Source organism: Rattus norvegicus, chromosome 6, assembly GCF_036323735.1.
Source record: "Rattus norvegicus strain BN/NHsdMcwi chromosome 6, GRCr8, whole genome shotgun sequence".
Classification (NCBI taxonomy): domain Eukaryota; kingdom Metazoa; phylum Chordata; class Mammalia; order Rodentia; family Muridae; genus Rattus; species Rattus norvegicus.
In genome coordinates, this window is record NC_086024.1 from 11,506,145 (window position 1) to 11,526,091 (window position 19,947).

Below are 19,947 nucleotides of genomic sequence, written 5' to 3' on the forward strand. Positions count from 1 at the left end.
AAGTATTGCACTTCACTTTGCTTAAATTTACATAGATTTCGTTTGCACTTTTTAAAAATGAGGGGTGTGAGGGTGTGTGGGTGGGGCTGTGGTGACAAGTGGGACACAGCTGAGTGCCGTCACACCCAGTGCAATTATGCTTTGCAAAAACAGGATAATGGTGGTGGTGCCAGCTAAAATGGAAAGCAAAATAAACATAACATTGTAAATGTGTGTCTGCATTTGAACTATACTTTATTTAATTCCATATAGTGAACAAAAAAGTAAAATCGATTCTTCGATGGACCACATATAAAATAAGAATGTGGGTCACACATACAATATAGTAGTCCCACGTGGGTTCACAGAGCTGATGGACCGAGCCTCTGGTGCTCACCACTCGGCTTCACCAATGGCCTTTGCAAACACATAGTCTCTCCCTCCAAAGCACATGACTCCATCTTTCAAGTAGAATTTCCATCTGTTCTTACTCCGGTGAATCTGGAAAGAGAAAGATGCTCTGAGTCCATAAGCTAAATGATCGCTTATATCCTTTGAAGCAGCAAACTGGACTATGCTGGCCTTGTATGTAAGACCTTCGCAAGATAGCCCATCATCCTTCAGCAAACATTTGTGTGGGACGGTGTCTCTATGCGGGTGAGGGCAGGCACAAGATAAGGCAAGGCCTGTGATTGGACAGGGAATACGTAAGGCGGGCACAGAGTTTGGGAGAAGAAGGAGGAAGAAGAGCCAAGATGGAGGCAGAGAAGGACGACCCAGATCTGTGTGGCCTTAAAGGGCCACCGGCAGTTATGAGTATTTTATAAGGGATGGAATTTTATAGGACAATTTGTCTTATGTAGGTGGACAATTTATATCAATATTAATTTATTGTTTATTATGTAGATGTTTTGTGGAATAATAATTACTGATCCAAATCTGATAAGTTACAGGCTACTGAGTTTTGATGTTAATGGGTTACTGGGAGTTGTGACTATAACCACAGGTAGCGTATGCTGGGAACGTGAGCAGAGTCTGCGGCAAGAGAGCCTCGAGATAGGCAGACGCTATATAGAACTAGCGTGACAGCGACCCGCCTTGGGAATTAGATGGATGGTGAGATCAGGGCACAGAGAGTAGCCAGCAGCAACACGGGATGGAAATTGGGAACTCAGCGAGTTGGGTTGAGATGTTTTTTGCTGATTGAGATAAAAGGACGCAGTGAATGCCATGTGGCAATAACATGGGATGGTGACCTCAGTTTTTAATATTTACCACTACACATTTAAGTCCCCATAAGTCAAATACTAACACAAGGACTAGAGAACGGTCAGTCATCCGTACACTCACTGTGAGGACTGTCTCTCCTTGGCAAAGTGTCAGTGATCAGCCCCACTTAGACCCAGGTCTGGGGACTGCTCAAATCCCTTATACACAGGGTTTTGTGTGTTACATAAACCTATTCCATCCTCCTGGAAGATTTATATAATGTCTAGGTTTTCATAACAGCCAATGCAATGCAAATGCTTTGAAGTAATGGTAATACTTAATTGTTGAAAAATAGTGACCCAAACTAAGTCTGCATATGCTCAGCAGACATGTAATTTTTCAAATGTTTTCAATCCACTTGGTAGAATCCACAGAGAAAATTGCAGAGATGACTGTAGACTTTAATGTATTATGAAAGTAAAAACAATTCCTGCTTTGAAGAGCTGATATTTTAATAAAGAAGGAAACCAAAGCCTGATAATTTTTTTTCTATCTATATAACATGTTAGAAAGAATAAGGTGATTTTGTAAAGAAATGGTATATATATATATATATATATATATATATATATATATATATATCAATTAAAAACACTATTTTCTGTTTCCTTCATGTATATCAAATTATGATTAAAAACACCAAAGATATTAATATTCACTTCATGAATGTTAGGCTGCCACGGATCTGAATGTCATGTGACAGGAAGTAGCAGAGATGTGGGCATCCCAGACAATGCTCGTGAGAATGTCCCATGCACAGGCATCATCCCTTTATTTCTCTGCTCAGTGCCAGGCTGCACTCTGAATGCCTGCCTCCTGTCCCTATCCCTGCAGTACAAATCATAAAGCCCCATGTCAAAGGCCAGCATCACCCACGACAGGTCATGAAAAGTCCCAACAGCAAATAACTCCTTGTATTTCCTTGCTGCTGTAGGCCTTTCTGTCTGCCACATAGCTTACAGTTTGATTCCTGTGTTATCAGCATTTGCTTTATCTGTCACACTATTCTCATACCTGGTTAGCCTGCCATCTTACCATGTGTGATTTTTTTTTTTATTCTGTAAGAAATGCTGTGTTTGAATAAGACTGCTACCTTCTTAGGACGAAGATTATCACTTAGGGGCTGATAGGCACAGCCAAATGGGGCTTGGGGTGTGACAAAGCACTTGCCTACATGTGTGACAGTCCCCAGAACCACTGAGAAGGGGATAGGGACAGATGATCACTTTCAAGAGTCACGATCCCATACATGCACAACGGAAGATCCAAAATACACCCTCAAAACTTTACAGAACGGGGCTGTAGATAAAAGCGCTTGCCGTACAAACATGAGGACCTGAGTTTGAGACCCAGATCCACATTAAAAGAAGCTGGGCAGAGTGGTGCACACTTGTAATCCCAGTGCAGGGGAAGGCAAACACAGGCAGGAAGACTGGGAGCTGGTGGCCAGCCAGCCTAGACCACTTGCTTAGCTCCAGGCCAACAAAAACACCCTGTCTGTAAAATTAAAATATACATTTCCGGGGTTGGGGATTTAGCTCAGTGGTAGAGCGCTTGCCTAGGAAGCGCAAGGCCCTGGGTTCGGTCCCCAGCTCCAAAAAAAAGAACCAAAAAAAAAAAAAAAATATATATATATATATATATATATACATTTCCTAAGAAATAACAGCAGAGGTTACCCTCTGACCTCCATGCACATGGACATGCGCACTGATACACACATGTGCACCCACACAAATGTGCACACGATGTACACATACACAAAGAAATCCTTTACAGAATTAAACAGCTGTTTCATGAGTCACTTGACTTTGAACCAGAGAATTCTCCATCATATTTCACACTATTTTATAAACCTCCCAGTATAAGTTCAATTAATAAACTCACAGTCCAAGATGTGAGCACAGTACCTTATCATACTGACAGACAATTACATTATCTGTGTCAAACAGGTCTGGCGCGTCCTGCTCACTGACATCATCTCCAGAATTTAGGGGATCCTAAAGATGAAAGATGATCACATTAAGGGATTTCATGATGCCTCAAATTTTTGTAAAGATAGAAAGACTTAGAAGTAGAGGGACCTGAAGAGACAGAATAGTATTTCTGCTTTAAGGTCAAACAACCTCACTTTGACTTCCAGCTTGACCACTTGATAATTCATGCTGACCTTGGGCAAATTCCCCATGTCTCAGTTTTCTCATCTCTGGTACCAATCTAGTAAAGAGGGTAACTCGGATAGGACATGAGTTACCACAGGCAGATATGTCATGTGCAACCCCAAGTGCACATCAACAGCCCTCACAAATGCAATACCACATTCTACCCAAACATCATCACACTTATTAGATAGAGGACAAAGATTGCCTCTCCCAAGCCTTCTACCAAGACAACTTAAAAAGCAACAAACATAAATCCAATACCTAACCACTTAATACCCATTTGAATTACAGTTTAAAGTTGAAAGGTTACGAGTCCTGCATATGAATCACTCTGATTTTACAAGAGCAAAGACAAGGTTAATCTTAATCAGAAATGTATCCGGCTGTGCGGTACAGGGAAGCACAAATCCTCTCAGTTAATAAGCCAAGACTCAGCTCAGAGGAGCGCCCGCCTCACCTCTTCTAGGGCGTCTATTTGATGGTCCTCGTTGTCACTGCTGTTTGCAGTTGAATCTTCATTTGATACGCTGTCCACTTCTTCCTCAAGTACCTTAAGGTCGCCGGCTTCAATGATCCCTGGAAATTCATTCTCATCTGCATCCCTTATGCTTCCCCCCTCTTCAGCAGAAGAGTTATCGCCGGTTCCATCTATTTGAATTATTTCATTAATATCATCATCGGTTACCTGAATATTCAGATCCCTCTCAGAAGTACAACTCTGCAAACAGAAGAGACATGGTCAAGTTCTTCAAGCTAAATGAGGCATTAAAACACTGAATCTGGATTGTGAATGATTGGCCAAATACCACACAAGGGGCCATTTAAACTTATCTCTTTGCCTTCTGAGATTTGTCCCTTAACATGGGATTCTGGGATATCTTTAGCATTTCTAACAAAAAAAGATTGTTTGGTTTTAAGTAAACATACTACCAGACACCAGCAACAAGCGAGCTCACAGCTCTCACTTTTGCCAGCCTTCACGGATATGCCTTTAGACACATGTCCTGCTGAATCCTAACTACTGTGCTTGATTACAGTGGCAACCAAATGATGTAGAAAGGACAGTGGAGTGCTCAAGAAATGAATGCAGACTTTAAGGGACTATGTGGTCAAAGGGACCAATAGAGAACTGCTTCGTTACTTCACTTAACCTGAGGTGCCTATTTTAGAACTGTTCATAAAGACAAAAGTAAAACAAAGACCGCCAAGGCCTAGGAAGGAGAGAGGGGTGGGAGTGTAGTTCTTAGTTAGGGTTTCTATTGCTCTGAAGAAACAGTCTGGATACAGCAAAAGCTATAAAAGACAACATTTAATTGGGACTGGCTTACAGTTTAGAGGTTCAGTCTGTCATGGTCATGGTGGGAAGCATGGCGGCGTGCACGCAGACATGATACTAGAAAGGTAGCTGAGAGTTCTACATCTGGATCAGCAGGCGGCAAGAAAATCACTGGACCAGCTTGAGCATCTGAGACCTCAAAGCCTACCCCCAATGACACACTTCTTCCAACAAAACCACACCTCTTCCAACAAGGTCACACCTCATAATAGTGTCACTCCCTATGGCCTCTGGGAGCCATTTTCATTCAAACCATAGGTATGATCTAATGTCTCTCCTTCAGAGGATGGAAACATTCTAGAAATGGATAGTGATGACAGATGTACCCTGGCTACACAGGTGACTTTTACTTCTATTATTCTCTTCCAAACGGAGCTAACAAGCATCTGGTAAGTGTTTTATGGGCATTTTCTAATTTAAATCTAATTGCAACACACTGAGATAAGACACTATGGTTTACAGGACCACAAAGGCAGCAAAGAATGAGATGGAATTAAAGCCCAAGTTTGATTACAGAGGCTTCGCCTCGCGTGCAGCATATGTCTTCCCATTCGCCTGTCACAGGTGGGCGAGAGCTCCCCAGAGCTTCAAGTGTCTTAATGAGAAGAGCTATTTTATGTACCCATAAATACCACAGAATTTACAGCACAATTCTCATCCTTTTTGACAAAATCAGGCCCTTAAACTAATCAAAATGTATGCACATAAATAAGGAATCTTCATTACAGACATGGCTTAAAAGGTATTTTAACCTATATGAGGATGGGGGAAATTAGGTTAAATGCATTCGGCCAAGGCCACGAGATGTGTAATATGTTTAAAAGGGCCTCATGCCCAACATGAGCAGAGTTCTGAATGAGAAGTGATTTTTCAAAACTCATTTCTTTAGTGGAGATGATTAACATATACTTCCATTATTTTTTCTCATGATAAAATGATTTTATGTGGATTTAATTTATTTTATGACTAAAAATAAATGAAAATAATCTTAAAACTAATGGAAGTCCATACCTCAAATATTAGCACTCTGGAGGCTGAGGCAGAAGGACCTTGTGAGCTCAAAGCCGATGTCGCAAAAATGAAACCTTGATAATGAACACCAGGTGCTGTAAGGTAGCACATGGACATGCTGGCTCTTTGGGAAGCACACGGACAGCCATTATCTAACAATAGACCACTTCAGCTCTCCGGGTTAGGTGCACAGGTACAAATTAAGGGCTCAGAAAGGATAGCCTTCACCTATCGACCTAAGGAATTTGGGGAATCTTCAAGGTCCCTGAAAAAAGGAAGACTTCTAATAGGGCCTAAGACACTTTATTATGACTTGAACAAATACACTTTCTCTGAGATGTACAGTCAAACACAATTTTACGTCTTAAGGTATCAATTTATGACAGGACTTCAACACAGATCAGTTAAAAGTATCTAAGGAGAGGGCTGGTGAGAAGCTCAGTGGAAAAGGGGGCCTGCCGCCAAGCCTGGCAAACTGAGTTTGATCCTGGGACCACATGGTAGAAGGAAGGAGCCTACTCCTGTGTCCTCTGATCTCTCACATACACTGGGACACTCATATCACACATAACAAAATAACTTAAATATAAAAATATCTTAGTAAGAAGAGACAACCAGTACCATGCAAACACTAATCAAAGTAAAGCTAAAATGACGGCATTTGTGTCAGAACACAGCATGTTACAAAAGATACACAAGATTATCTAAAAACGAAACAGTCAGTCTGAGAAGAGAGCAGCGATCCCAGTCCTGTGCGTCCGCCATCACTATTACTACTGTCTCAAAAATATGTAAATCTAAAGCAGGTCTCGGGTGTGTCTCAGCAGCAGCGCCTATGTTTATAACGCACTAAAGCTCCCTAAATTCACAGCTGCAGCTCTTCCTAGCAAGCAACAGGAACATTTACAGTAATACCAGGAACCATGCAGAGGGCCTGACCAATGCATGCAGTCTATACGGCCTAATTGACATGTATAGAATATTATAGATATACATATATATATCAATAATTATAAAAATCTTAAGTCAGTGGCTCAATAATTCAACTTAAACTAAAGCAAAAAGTCAAATTAAGCCCAAAGCAAAATGAAGGAAACAATAAAAAAGAAACAAACAAAATAGCAACAACAACAAAAAGAAAGAAAGAAAAGAAAATCAAGACCAATAACCATTCATTTAAAGAAAAATGGTAAAATTGAACATAAAAGATACCAGAGTTTTGGACTGCTAAAAGGATTAAAAGGATGTCACTGCAGGTCCTAAAAACATTTAAAAGATAAAAAAAAAAAGTACTGCTAACTTTGTCACAATAAACCTTACAAGTAGATAAAATGAATGAATTCCTATCATAACAACAAATAAAACTATCAAAGTTTACACAAGAAACACCAGATGACCTAAGAGAAACACTAAAGTAAAATAATCTACAGTTAAAATCTGCCCCACAACTTTCCCCTTCGAGAGGGGGGATAGGGGAGGAGGGGCTGTGTGAGGTGGGACTGGGAGGAGGGGCTGTGTGAGGTGGGACTGGGAGGAGGGGCTGTGTGAGGTGGGACTGGGAGGAGGGGCTGTGTGAGGTGGGACTGGGAGGAGGGGCTGTGTGAGGTGGGACTGGGAGGAGGGGCTGTGTGAGGGGGGAATGTATGAGGGGGGACTAAGAGAGGGGAAGCTGCAATAGAGATGTAAAATGAATTAATAAATAAATTAGTGGGAAAATATTACAAACACATACATACATACAATCTGCCTCCACAAAGAAAAAGTCTGGATCTAGGAGGTCACATTCTTTTCTCAGAAAAGAAATGATGTATAGATAAGTTTCAACTTATTTTACAAAACTCCTACTACCTTAAAATCCACTACAAGGAAGGAAAAAAAATGGAGAGATAGCAGTATTCTTCTTGAAAACAAGGCAAAATGTCTCAGTGAAATTTTAGCAAACTGAACCAAGCATTTAAAAGGAAGACCACACAGCGTGGCTCAAGAAGTTTCATCGAGAGGATGCCTTTAAAAGGGAGGGAGCAGTGGAAGGTGAATCAATCACTTCAGCCAGCAGGGGAGAGAGAAGGAAGAAAGGAATGAGGGAGAGAAGGATAAAGGAGGGAGGGAGGAATGAGGGGAGATGTGATTTCAGTGCATGAGGAAAGTTCAACAATTCCAAAGTATCTCCTAAAGTCTCTTGATGACCTTGGCTTTTTGAGGCAGGCTCTCACTCTGCAGCACTGACTATGTAGACAGGGCTGGCCCCAGTCAGACTGCCCTGCCTCTGCCTCCTCCTCACAACCTCTGCGCAAGCACAGACAACTCTCTGCACCCTCTCACTGAAAGAAACTTCGTCCCCCTGTAAGAGGCACCTAACAGAAGCCACAGTCAGCGCAGCACTTGCTAAGAAGACTGAATGGCTTTCCCTGAGGACCAAGAGCAAACTACTGGCTCTCTCTAGTCCATTTCTGTACTAGAAGTCAGGAGCATAATGTAAAATAAAAACAAAAAACAAGACGTTGACAGGAATCAATTAAGCTGTTTCTTTTCACTTTAACTGTATAAAACAAGTTCAAAGACTATACAAAATTACCTGGTTTTAACAGGTGACAGGATATAAGATCATTTAAAAAAAATCAATTGTATGCCTACTCAGTAGCATAAATAATTAGAAACTGGAATTGTTAGCCAGTACCATTTGAAGTGGTAAGAAGAGCATCTTTCTACATTCAATAACACTTTTTCCACTTTTCTAGCAAAATACCAAAAGGCAGAATGCATTGGGATGATGTATTTAAAGTACTTAAAATAGGGAAGGATTTGTCCAATCTCTGTCCCAGTGACAATCAATGATTTATATAGAGGCTGCCACACCTCCCCCTCACCTTGCATTAAGTTCACCTGCCATCCTAGACAAGAGGGAAAGGGAAAACATTCCCAGGTCAAAGGTGAAGGGGTTCTCCCAGAAACCCTTTGGGTTAGCTAGTAAGAGAAACAAGGTTAAGACTGTTTTCCAGGAAAGGGAAGCTGACAGCAGCAGATCAGAAGCCTGCACTACCATAGTGAAAAGCTCTCAGGGAGAACTTTCCCTCGGGATGGAGACCCTCCAACTCTAATGACCAGACCGAGACACCACAGGATGCAATCAGCAAGAGGATTTGGTTTATTGTCGGGATACACAGGCACCTGTGGGCGCTTCAGTCACTCGGGGGACTGGCGCGCCCCACGGAACCAAGGATGGGCTTTTTATAGGATTCTGGGGAGCAGAAGCAAGCATACAGAAGCAGATGCATGGTTACAGGGATATAATTGGTGGATTCTAATGTGGCAAGGGTTCAGCCCGGGGGCAAGTTTCCTAGCTACCTTCCTGGAACATAAGGACTGACTCGGCCCCCCAAGGGTTCAGCCTGGGGGCAAGTTTCTTAGCTACCTTCTTGGAACATAACGGCTGACTCGGCCCCCCACCAGGGTGTGGGACCTCTCCCGGGGCTTTTCTCATTGTCAGGTGCTCAACCGCAGTCGTCCTGTTGCCAGGCCTTCAACCAAACATATCCTGCTTGGCAGCCGCTGTGTACTCAGTGTTCTAACCTTTCCCTGAACCATGGCGTTACTGCTGCTAAGCTGGGGTCTTTCATTAGTTTTAGCTCAATGCGTTTTTTGCCTTCTCTAGGACTTAGGAGGCAAATGCATACATCTGCATTAATGTGTCTGTGCAAATACAACCTCTGACAGAAAGGAAAAGTAGAGAATGGCCAAACTGTGAAGGAGAAGCCTGTTGTGTGGCTGCATCTGTTCCAGTCAGACTCAAAGGGCTTGGTGTTGTGTGAAGATGGTATATTTAATCCCCATAATAACCAGGAGGAAAGCGGCTATAGAATATCACACAGTGGGGATGATAAGGAAATCAAATGCATCAATACAAGAATGCCAATTAAACAGAAAAGGCGGCAGCAAAGACAGAATCAGAGGGAAAAACGTAAGATACACAGAAAGCAAGTAACAAAACGGAGAATTACCATTTAAGTAATTATCCCCATCAATAATTACCTAAAGCACAGATGGATTAAATTATCTCGATCAACCCATTTTGTATTGTTCTAACAAAATGACTAAGCATGAGAAATCTATAAAGAAAAGGTTTATTTAGTTCATGACTCTGGGACTTCAAAAGGAGCTAGCACCCTGCGTGGCTTTGATAAGGATGTCACAGGCGCAGGGAGCCACAATACAGGGACCATGTGGAAAAGAGACAGACCAGAGCCTAGGGCCGAGCCAAGTCATTTTTTTTTTTTCACAACAGAATTTGATGTGGACTCTCAGGACCATCTCTGCTCGGCGCTCAGCAGGAACCTATCCTGAGGTGGACTCTAGAACCTTACTGGTTTCATCTTCCCTTTTCAAAAGCTCCTACGGCCAGCTCTGTCCAAATCATAGCATTTCCCAAACAACGCATACAGAATGCAAAATGATTGCAGAGGGAAAAGGCAGCCGTCTGCTATGGACATGACCCTAACTGAAGATCTAAGGATATAATAGGTTGAAAATCAAAGAGCAGAGATTAATGCCACGTAAATATTAGCCCAAAGAGCTACAGGGCTCTGTCCAAAAACAACAAGAACAAAAAACAAAACACCAGGCATTATAATTATAAATGCTACCAATTGTCAGAACTGCTAAATAACATACAGCAAAAAGAAAGGAAGTCAGAGACAGCACAGGACAGGAAGGGACTGTCACACCTCAGAGACAGGAAGGAACTGTCATCCCTTAGAGACAGCACAGGGCAGAAAGGGACTGTCACCCCTTAGAGACAGCACAGGACAGGAAGGGACTATCCACCTCAAAGACAGCATGGGATAGGAAGGGACTGTCCACCTCAGAGACAGCACAGGACAGGAAGGGACTGTCCACCTCAGAGACAGCACAGGGCAGGAAGGGACTGTCACACCTCAGAGACAGGAAAGAACTGCCACTCCTCAGAGACAGCACAGGACAGGAAGGGACTATCAGTGGTGTGTGACAAAATCAATGACAAATACTGACCTTAACACTATGATTACAGGACATAGAGACATAGAGACTCGTCTTCTAGTTTATTTTGTTAGTGTTATCAACATCAGGACCAAAAGCAGCTTGTGGGAGAGAAAGGTTTATTTGGCTTACACTTCAGGGCAACAGCATAAATAAGAGCAGAGCAGAAATCACGGAGGAATGCTGCTTACTGGTTCTCCTCCCCTGGCTTGCTCAGCTACCTTCTCTATACAGCCCAGGCCTACATGCCTAGGGATGGTACCGCCCACAGTGGGCCAGGCCTACCTATGTCAACTAGGAGTAAGAAACTGCCCCAGATACAACCCTACAGGTCAATGGAGGCAGTTCCTCAGTTGTGGCTCCCTCTTTCAAGACAACTCTAGTTTGTGTCAAGAGGACAGTAACAACATGGAGATACAAAGGAATTCTCCAAACAACAAAAGCACAACACATCTTTCTCAGGTCACAATAACAATCAAGTATTTGAGGATGCAGAACAAATTCAGAAAGAAAAGAATACCACAGTAAGCATCTTTTATGATCATGATACTAGAAATAACAGTGAATAAAGTTACAAAAATAGATAATTTAGAATAAATTATAGAAATCCATAAAGAGAAAATCTAAAACATGTGACAATTAAATATCATATTTTCAAAGCCAGTGAGTTAAAAGTGAAATTATAAGATCTTAAGATTTTTTAAAAAAAGGTCAGCTCGGTATGGAACACGTTCCTGTAAGTCCTGCACTCAGGAAGGAGGCTGAGGCAAGAAGATTATCAGTTCAAGGCCAGCCTGAGCTCTCAACAAACAAACAAAGTCTGAAAAGGAATGAAAGGCATGTAACACACTTCCCAAAATTTACAGGACCTAGAAGGTAAATTTACAGTTGTAAATGCTTACATTTAAAAGACTAATCTCATATTAACAGCCTAATCTAATGCATTATAGCACCAGGGGGAAGGGGGGGAAAATCCAAGGTTATCGGAAAGAAGTAAAAGTGAACAGAGATAAAATAGAAAATAGGGAAATAGTGAAGGAAATCAATAAAACCAAAAGTTGGTTTTTCAGAAAGATGGATAAATAGGAGACTCTTTATCCAGACTGAAGAAGGAAAGAGGAAGACATCTGCCTGCAATCACAAGTAAAACGGGGGACATCACCACTGACTTTAGGGGCACAAGCAGCTGTCACTCAATGCTATCAACACCTATCCACCAACACAGTGCAAAGCCGTGCGGGACTGGAGAGAAGGCTCTGCAGTTAAAAAAGCATGCACTGCTCTTTTCAGTTCCCAGTGCCCACACTGGGCAGCTCAGACACTCAGAACTCCAACTCCAAGGGACCTGACGCCCTCTTCTGGCCTCCACGGGTACCTGCAGTCATGTGCACAGACACACACAAACAGGGAATATTGCAAATAAACCTTTAAAGAGAGTGGGAAAGTAGATGAAGTAGACAAGTCCCTGGACACCCAGACCCTGCCCAGAAAGAATCACGAGGAAACAGTCACTCTAAGCAGATTGTGGTTATCAGTTCTTTACTTGCGTATCACACAATCAACACAGCTCAAAAGAAATCCCAGAAGCTGGGTTTCCATTTTGTTGTTGTTCATTTGTTTTTGGGTTAACAATCTCATTATCACACTTATACGGAAATACAGAGGAATTAGAAGATTCAAAATAGTTTTGAAAAAGAACAGATGTGAAGGACTCCTCTGATATCCAGCTTACCTTCAACTCACTACCATAAAGACAATGAGGTACTGGCGAAAAACAAGCAGACACGGATTAAGTAGGGAAGAGAGTGCCCAGAACACAGGACAATTATCACTGGAAATGAACTGCTCTGGAGAACCAGCTTTAGACAGGGCGTTTTAGATGCGTCCACTCATGACAGAGCAACGTTTATTCAACCTCTACTACTCAGATTCCAAAACCAGGAAGATTCCGAGTGCCCAAGTGGTAATTGAGGCTACACTCACACAGTGGATCTGCTGCTGCACACCACAGCACAGGGTGCTCCCGAGCAGGCTAATAAACCTACGGTGGCGGTTTCTATGTGCTCGGCCCAGGGAGTAGCACTATTAGAAGGAGTAGCCCTGTAGGAGTAGGTGTGTCACCCTGGGTGTGGGCTTTCAGACCCTCATCCTAGCTGCCTGGAAGTGAGTCTCCTAGCAGCCTTCAGATGAAGATGTAGAACTCTCAGCTCCTCCTGCACCATGCCTGCCTGGATGCTGCCATGTTCCCACCTTGATGATAATGGACTGAGCCTCTGAACCTGTAAGCCAGCCCCAACTAAATGTTGTCCTTCATAAGACTTGCCTTGGTCATGAGTTCACTGGTTAGCACATTAACTGAAAAACAGTAAGCTCGCAGTTCAGTGAGCCCTTGTTTCAAGGGACAAGTGATGGAACAGGACTCAGATGTCCTCCCCTTCTGGCCTTCCCATGGGTGTCTGCACCATCCACACCACCCTCCTCCCCCCACTGCCCTTCTCACTCCTCCCTTCCTCTCTCCCTTTCCCTCCCTCTCTGTCCTCTCTCCTGGACAGTTCCAATTAAATTAAAATAAGATTCTGTTTATGTTAAACTAGGGAAGCTCTTTTTACTCTGAGAGAAAAGGAATATTACAAACTCAAATTTATTACTTGTTTTTTTCCATTTCTAACTTCTGTCTTTAGAAACAAACATTGGAAAGTGCAGACAGCCGCTGGCTCTCATGTCCTGGCTAGACAACCAAAGTAGCCAATAGTGTTTGACTGCATTTATAATGGATGCTGGAGGGCAATGCATGGGAAGACTCAAGCATTCACGTAGCCACACACCCACCAATAAACCCTTCGAATGAAATGTTATGAAGGGCTTTCCTTCCCTCCCAAAAAGAGCAAACATCTACCCAGAGATTAAGCATTGGCTTCAGTACTGTTCTTTAGAAAGCTGGAAAAATCCAGAATTTAATACTTTGTCCACATTTTTTGATACATGTGTTAGAGAAAATAACTCAAAACCTTGGTTTGAAAGTCTTTGAGCTTTATGTCAGTGACAGGACTTCTGGAATTACTGCCTTCATCCTAGCAGCAGTGCTGGCCACATGCTGAAACCGGCTCTCCACTCAGAGAAACCCACACTGTGGAGGGAGCACCTCAGAGGCTCCATTGGCACGCAGGGTCTCAAACTCCACCAAGTGCCAGCCCTCCAATGTTACAACGTCAGTTTCTAGCTTGAAAATAAAAAGGCTCACAGCACAGGAATTGTTTAATGATGTCAGTGTGTGAATGGAAATTAAAATCACATGCCAGCTGCCCTCCAAAGCAACTGGTATTTTCATCCTGTTGAACGTTAAAGGAATGTCAGTGTCCGTTCTTCCACAAATCCTGTGTGAATGTGGAAAATGTCAGCAGTTCTGCTGCAGACGATGTAATGAAGCTGCTTCAGCCTTCCTTCTCTAGAGCAAAACAGAGCACAATGGGCAAGATCTTCCACTCCACTGAGGGGTCTAAAGTGTGTGTGTGTGTGTGTGTGTGTGTGTGTGTGTGTGTGTGTGTGTGTGTGTGTGTGTGTGTGTTTAGGGGTGGGGTGTTGTGGCTAGGTAATACAATAAGCAAATAAAACAGGATTCCTTAAAATAAAGCTTTGCCAAATCCAGCTTCCAACCATTACAAAGTAAGAAATCACTGTTATTCCAGTGACTGTTAAAACAGACCTTCAAATTACAGGGTAATAACAGAAAGCACAAGAAACCAAATTATAACTCAATACCCACCCTTCAATCTACAACTAAATCATGTACAATAAATACAGTTGTTCGGTGACAGGATGAAATCTCTCTTTGTCACAATATGGCTGCACTGGCTACATAGTAACAGGCTACGACAGTAACGCCCCCGGCCCAGACGTGCTGCTCCCGTCAGTCACGTGTGCTGCTCCCGTCAGTCACGTGTGCTGCTCAGACTTCCTGTCACAGTGACAACTACCAGGAAGACTTACTTGACCTCATGGTTTCAGAGCTTTGAGTTCACTGGCTTGGGCCTCGGATGAACCAGACCATCATGATAACGGGAGTACGGGAGTACGCTGTGGATGAGGCCGCTCGCCTTGGCTGCCAGGAAGCTGAGAACACAGCTCGTGTCACTGGGCCTCCTCCTTCCCCCTCATTCCATCTGGGACTCTGGACTCTAGGTATTTCTGGCCCCATGCAGGGTACATCTTGTTCCCTGGAGGCATTCTCACAGGAAGATGTTACTGCTCATCTTCCGAGGTCACAGGCAAATGGTGTGGTAAGTGAGGGACAGATCTCTGGAAGCCGGGAGGTGAGGGAGCAAGAGATAACACACTGTGCACTCGCCACGCCCCAGGCAGGAGCTGCTGAGCATTTCCGGTCCTGCTGACTAAACCCGCCGCTGCCACAACTCTACATAGTACAGCGCAAGCACAAAGCATACCAAAACCGCAGGCTTGCTACTGGTCCCAAAGCTGTGTCCTCTCTCCCTGCCTCCTCTGTTCATTCTCTAAGTGTGGACTCCACCAGGGTTACCTGAATTTCAGAGAGAAACGTTCTGTTGCTTGCTCATAAATAGTCAAGCTGGAATTTTAACCTACTATGCTTCAAATTGACCCCTGAACTGTCCTTGATTAACATCCCATAACTAAACTACTTCCTCCTCTCAGAAAAAAAAAATCAATAAAATACATGACGACTAATAGAGAAGACTTCATCCCTGACCACTGAACCTTAAACATACACAGGTTGTTTAAGATCCAGGGGGAAAGGCCTCCATGTTTCCAAAGGAAGAAAACAGAGCTCAGTCACTTATCTCTCAAAACCAAATGTCACGTCGCTTCTTAGTTTTGTTTGTATTTAGTTCCTAAGTTGTATGTATTATGTGGAAAATGTGAGAAAAATACCAAGAACCCAGATTTTAATCTTAATTCTTTATACCAAATCTCAATGCCTGGAACAAGGGTCATGAACATCTGAAATAGTCACAAACGTAACATGCCGTTTCTCAAGGCCATCGGACGCTTAAACTCTCAGCACACACTGCGTCCAGTATTAGCAGACAGAGATGCAGCTCAGAGCCTGCCTAGCATCTACAAGGCCTGGGTGTGACCTAAACAACACGAAAGACAAAGAGAGGAGAGAGAAAGGGGACGGGAAGGAGAAAGGAAGGAGAGGTGGAAAAAAGAGGAAAGAAAGGAAAGGGGATGGGGGAGAAGAGGAGAAGGCAGGAAAGGGGAAGGAAGGGAGAAAAATCTTCATCTCTCTGAAGATGAACACTCAGGTAGTCCTTAGTCGTCCCCTGCTGTAGAATAGGCGCTGTGCTGGAGAACGACAATCTATTAGCTGGCATGGATTTACACGAGACTAAACTGGACAAGTAGAATTAGCCCTGAGTTTATGTTTGCAGAGGTGATAGAAAAAAATTGACTTTTAATATATGATTTTATTAATTCGTTCAGGATTTCATATCATGTGTCTTTATTACACTCACCTCCTACTTCTTCCCCTAACTCAAACTGACATTTGGAATTAGCCAGGACACCACAATAAAGAAACAATTTTCTACAGGAAAAACGTAACATACATAATTCTAACTAATCTTACACCTCAAAAGAGAAACCTAGAAACTCTAACCACAGGCCACCACCTATGAACACGAAGCCCTACCTTCTCTGACACACGGAGGCTGCTGGGCTCCTCTATTTTCCTCAGTTGCTTTACAGAATCACATCCATATATCCTGTCTCTAAGGCTATGAAGCTGTGTGTCAAGCACGTGGTGGCGGAGAGTGCCCGGAGGGCCCTGTGTGAAAGGACCACCATGTAGATTCTGAGTCAGGTTTGCTGAGGCACCGAGCACTGGCTCCAGGCTAGACTCTGTTAGAGCGACCTGAGGAGGAAACCCCACACCTGGAAGGCTGATGTACTGAGTGCTTTCCTGCGGCCGAAGCTCATTCCCAGGGAGAACACGCCTCTCGCTGGTAGCATTTTCTGTGTGTTTCCTGTCCACTGGAGTGGAATGCAGAACGGTAGGCTGTTGCAGCGCAGTCTCCATTCTGTGTGATTTCTCAGTTTCGGCTTGAAGAGAGCATGGGTGCAATGTTGGAACCGTGGTCTGTATTATTGAAGGCTGCCCAAGCTGCTGAAGGACTTGCTGAAACGGATGCTGGAGAATCTCTGCTCTCCCTGAAGTCTGTGTCACCACGACTGGTACATTGACTTTGTAAAGGTGACCTTAAAAAGGGGAAAATGAGACAGTAAGTACAATTCTCTTTCAATATGTGTATGTATGGGTATAGTATAACTGTGAGTGTATGCATGTGAGCAAGTATGTGTGTTTGTGTGTATACACGTATGTATATGTGTGAATGTGTGTACATGTATGTATACATGTGAGTGTATGTGTATGTGAGCATGTGTGTTTATATGTGGTGTATTGAGTGTGTGTGTGCATGTACATGAATGTGTGAGCATATGTGTATGTGTTGTGTGTGTGTTTATGCATCTGTGTGTATGAGTGTGTAAGTGTGTGTGGTGTGAGATGTGTGCATGTCTCTGTGTGGTGTGAGTATATGTGTGCGCGATGTGTGTAAGTGTGTGTAGTGTCACAGGTATGCTCACAGACACAAGAGAAGGACATCAGTGTCCAGTGCTACTGCTCTTAGCGTTATTTCCTTGAGGCAGGAGCTAGGCTGGTGGCTAGACACTCACAATAAGCCTCTGTCTCTGCCCCGCACAGCACTAGCTTTCTTCATGAGCGACAGAGATTTAAACTTGGGTCCTCAGGTCCTGTGCAATCGCTCTTACCCACTGCCATCTCCCTAGCCCAGTACAAGAGAATTCACATTTCCTTGGGAAGAAACAAAGAGCAAAATAAAATCTAACCGACAGTAGATGCCTGTAAGTTAATAGTGGTTGTCACTAGGAATTATTCAATTATCTTAAGATTTGTATTTTCTGCAATGAATATCCATTACTTTAAAAAATATATTTGCTTTTACTTTAACTCTAGCCTTTCCTCCCTATTTTTTAACTGACATATTTTGGTCATACAGGCCAGCATGAGCCTCAGGGAGCTCCATGAGCTTCCTCTATTTGAAAAATGATGTTACTGGCATACAATGGAGTTTTAACAAGCAGTCATGGGAAATGTATTCCAGTTACTTCAGATTTGGATCACACAAAGCTATCCAAAAGGAAGAGTTTGATCTTTTAAGCCTCTTTTCCTTTTCCTTTAAAACAACTCAAAAGGAACCTGGTTTTATCATTGTATTAGATACTTAAACTTCTGGCAACCCAAGTAAGACCAGCACATGTTTCAAACCAAGAGAAGGTTCCACAAGTCATTCCTATCCACTAGGCCATGAACTCCAGAGTAAGAAAGGAGGCAGGGGTTGGTCAGAGATGCACTCTTTCACTGTGTGTTGCTTAAGTTGAGGCGAATGGGGCAGCAAACTGTCTCAGGTTGGTCCCCAGGACTCACACAGTGAAGGGAAAGAACCAACTGACACAAATTGTCTCCCGACATCCGTATGTGCTGGGTCACATGCATATCCCAACCCCCACAGACACGTGAATACATACACAATTTTAATGCTGTGTTAATATTTTAAGATTGATTTTATGTGTGTGAGTGCGTGCATCGATGGAATGTGCACCACATGCATGCACTACTAATAGAGGTCAGAAGAGGGCGTCAGATCCCCTGGAGTAAGGGTGGCTGTGAGCTAGCAGGTAGAGGCTGGGAATTAGACCCAGGCCGTTTAGAAGAACAGGTGCTCTTCCACTGAGCTATCTCTCCAGCCCCTAATTTAAGTTTTTAAATTAAAAACAATACAATTAAACTAGCTAATTTGAATTGTAGACAATATATACTAGGTCTCCAATGAGTAGGAGAGAGAATGAGAAGGGACCCAGGCCAGGCTCAGTGTCTTCTATGGTGCACTGCTTCCCTAACAAGGGCAGCTGCTGTTTTTATTTTTACTTTAAAAGTGTTATTAGAGGTTCCTATCACCTCTAGTGAAACATTCATTACAAATCATGAAACTTTTCAAAAAGTGGGGGGTGGTGAGGGGTTGATGCAATCAATATACATTAAATATGTATATGACATTCTCAAAGAACAAAAATTCTTTTTTAAAAAAATCACATAACTTAATGTCCATGCTAAAACCAAAGACCCCTAGGAAAACTCTCACCGGACGCCGTCTGGAGGGCCATGCCTGCTGGGACGTGAATCGGATAGCCAGGAAAGGCGAAGTTTGCTGCACAGCTGGCATTCTAGGCGTAAGGAGTGGATATTACAATTTATAAAGGGCCAGGATTCTGTCTTTCCCCGCACAATCACAGGGAGTCAAAGCCATGATCCTCAAGAGGACCACGATTTGACTACACTTAAGTGAAGGCTAAGCTCTCTGACTAAACAGCGCATTAACAATTGGTTCAGATCATTCTGTCCAGGGAAACTGCACTGCAGCAGTCGGCTGAGGCCGGTGGTGGCTATGAGGCCAGTGGTGGCTATGAGGCCGGTGGGCCGTAATGACCAGGGTGGGCACAGTCCTATGACAGGGACTCAATGCGCAGCCACACCTGCACCAATGTAAGAGCCAAGGCTGTTTACAAAAATCTTCCAGACTATGAATTTATCTTTAGCTGTTTTTAAGTAGATAGCATATTAGAGTAGATAGAATAATGCGTCTACAATGGACAATTTTACATAATTAAACCTAGAGTTTTAAAAACCAACTATATCAAGATAAAGAAACATTTCTGTCTATTAGATCTCAAAAGTTCCTGAAAAGGCCAGATAGCTGTCAAGGATTCTGTAAAATGAAGGGCTAGTTAGAATCTCATCGTTGTGGAGAGCTGGAATGTTGCAGATTGAGAGCCAAAATTCTCTTGCACTTTTCTTATTCCACATAATAGCCCTATATCACCCACCCACTTGCCTATGACCATACCACCTATGGTTCTAACATTTCCTGACTGACAGGTGGAACTTTTGAAACCTGTAATGAGGCAACTAGCTTCCCCCTAACCAAGAAACTAAGAGTGTCTTCAAATAGCACCCCCAAATCTACAACAGTCTCCCTCTCCCTCTCCCCCCCCTCTCTCTCCCTAACCTGCCGGCCTGATGTACTTGTCATGTATTTACAAAATACATTGATTTGTATCTTT

At 43.1% G+C, this 19,947-nt stretch overlaps 1 protein-coding gene across 10 annotated transcripts in view; it reads right to left on the reverse strand.

Annotated features, from left to right (window-relative positions):
• Positions 1 to 217: 217 nt before the first annotated feature.
• Gtf2a1l (general transcription factor 2A subunit 1 like) overlaps positions 218 to 19,947 on the reverse strand; it is an 85,261-nt gene continuing 65,531 nt past the window's right edge. For 8 of the 10 annotated variants that reach the window (XM_063262033.1, XM_063262031.1, XM_063262034.1 and 5 more), the window contains 5 exons: positions 18,969 to 19,050; positions 16,439 to 17,004; positions 3,868 to 4,128; positions 3,159 to 3,248; positions 218 to 480 (listed from right to left, as the gene is read on the reverse strand). In XM_063262033.1, the coding sequence (XP_063118103.1) occupies positions 373 to 480; positions 3,159 to 3,248; positions 3,868 to 4,128; positions 16,439 to 17,004; positions 18,969 to 19,050 (1,107 nt within the window). In that variant the 3' untranslated portion in view covers positions 218 to 372. Of the gene's footprint in view, positions 481 to 3,158; positions 3,249 to 3,867; positions 4,129 to 16,438; positions 17,005 to 18,968; positions 19,051 to 19,947 lie in introns of those variants that run through there. The other 2 variants (XR_005505531.2, XM_039112435.2) reach the window with 2 other exon arrangements.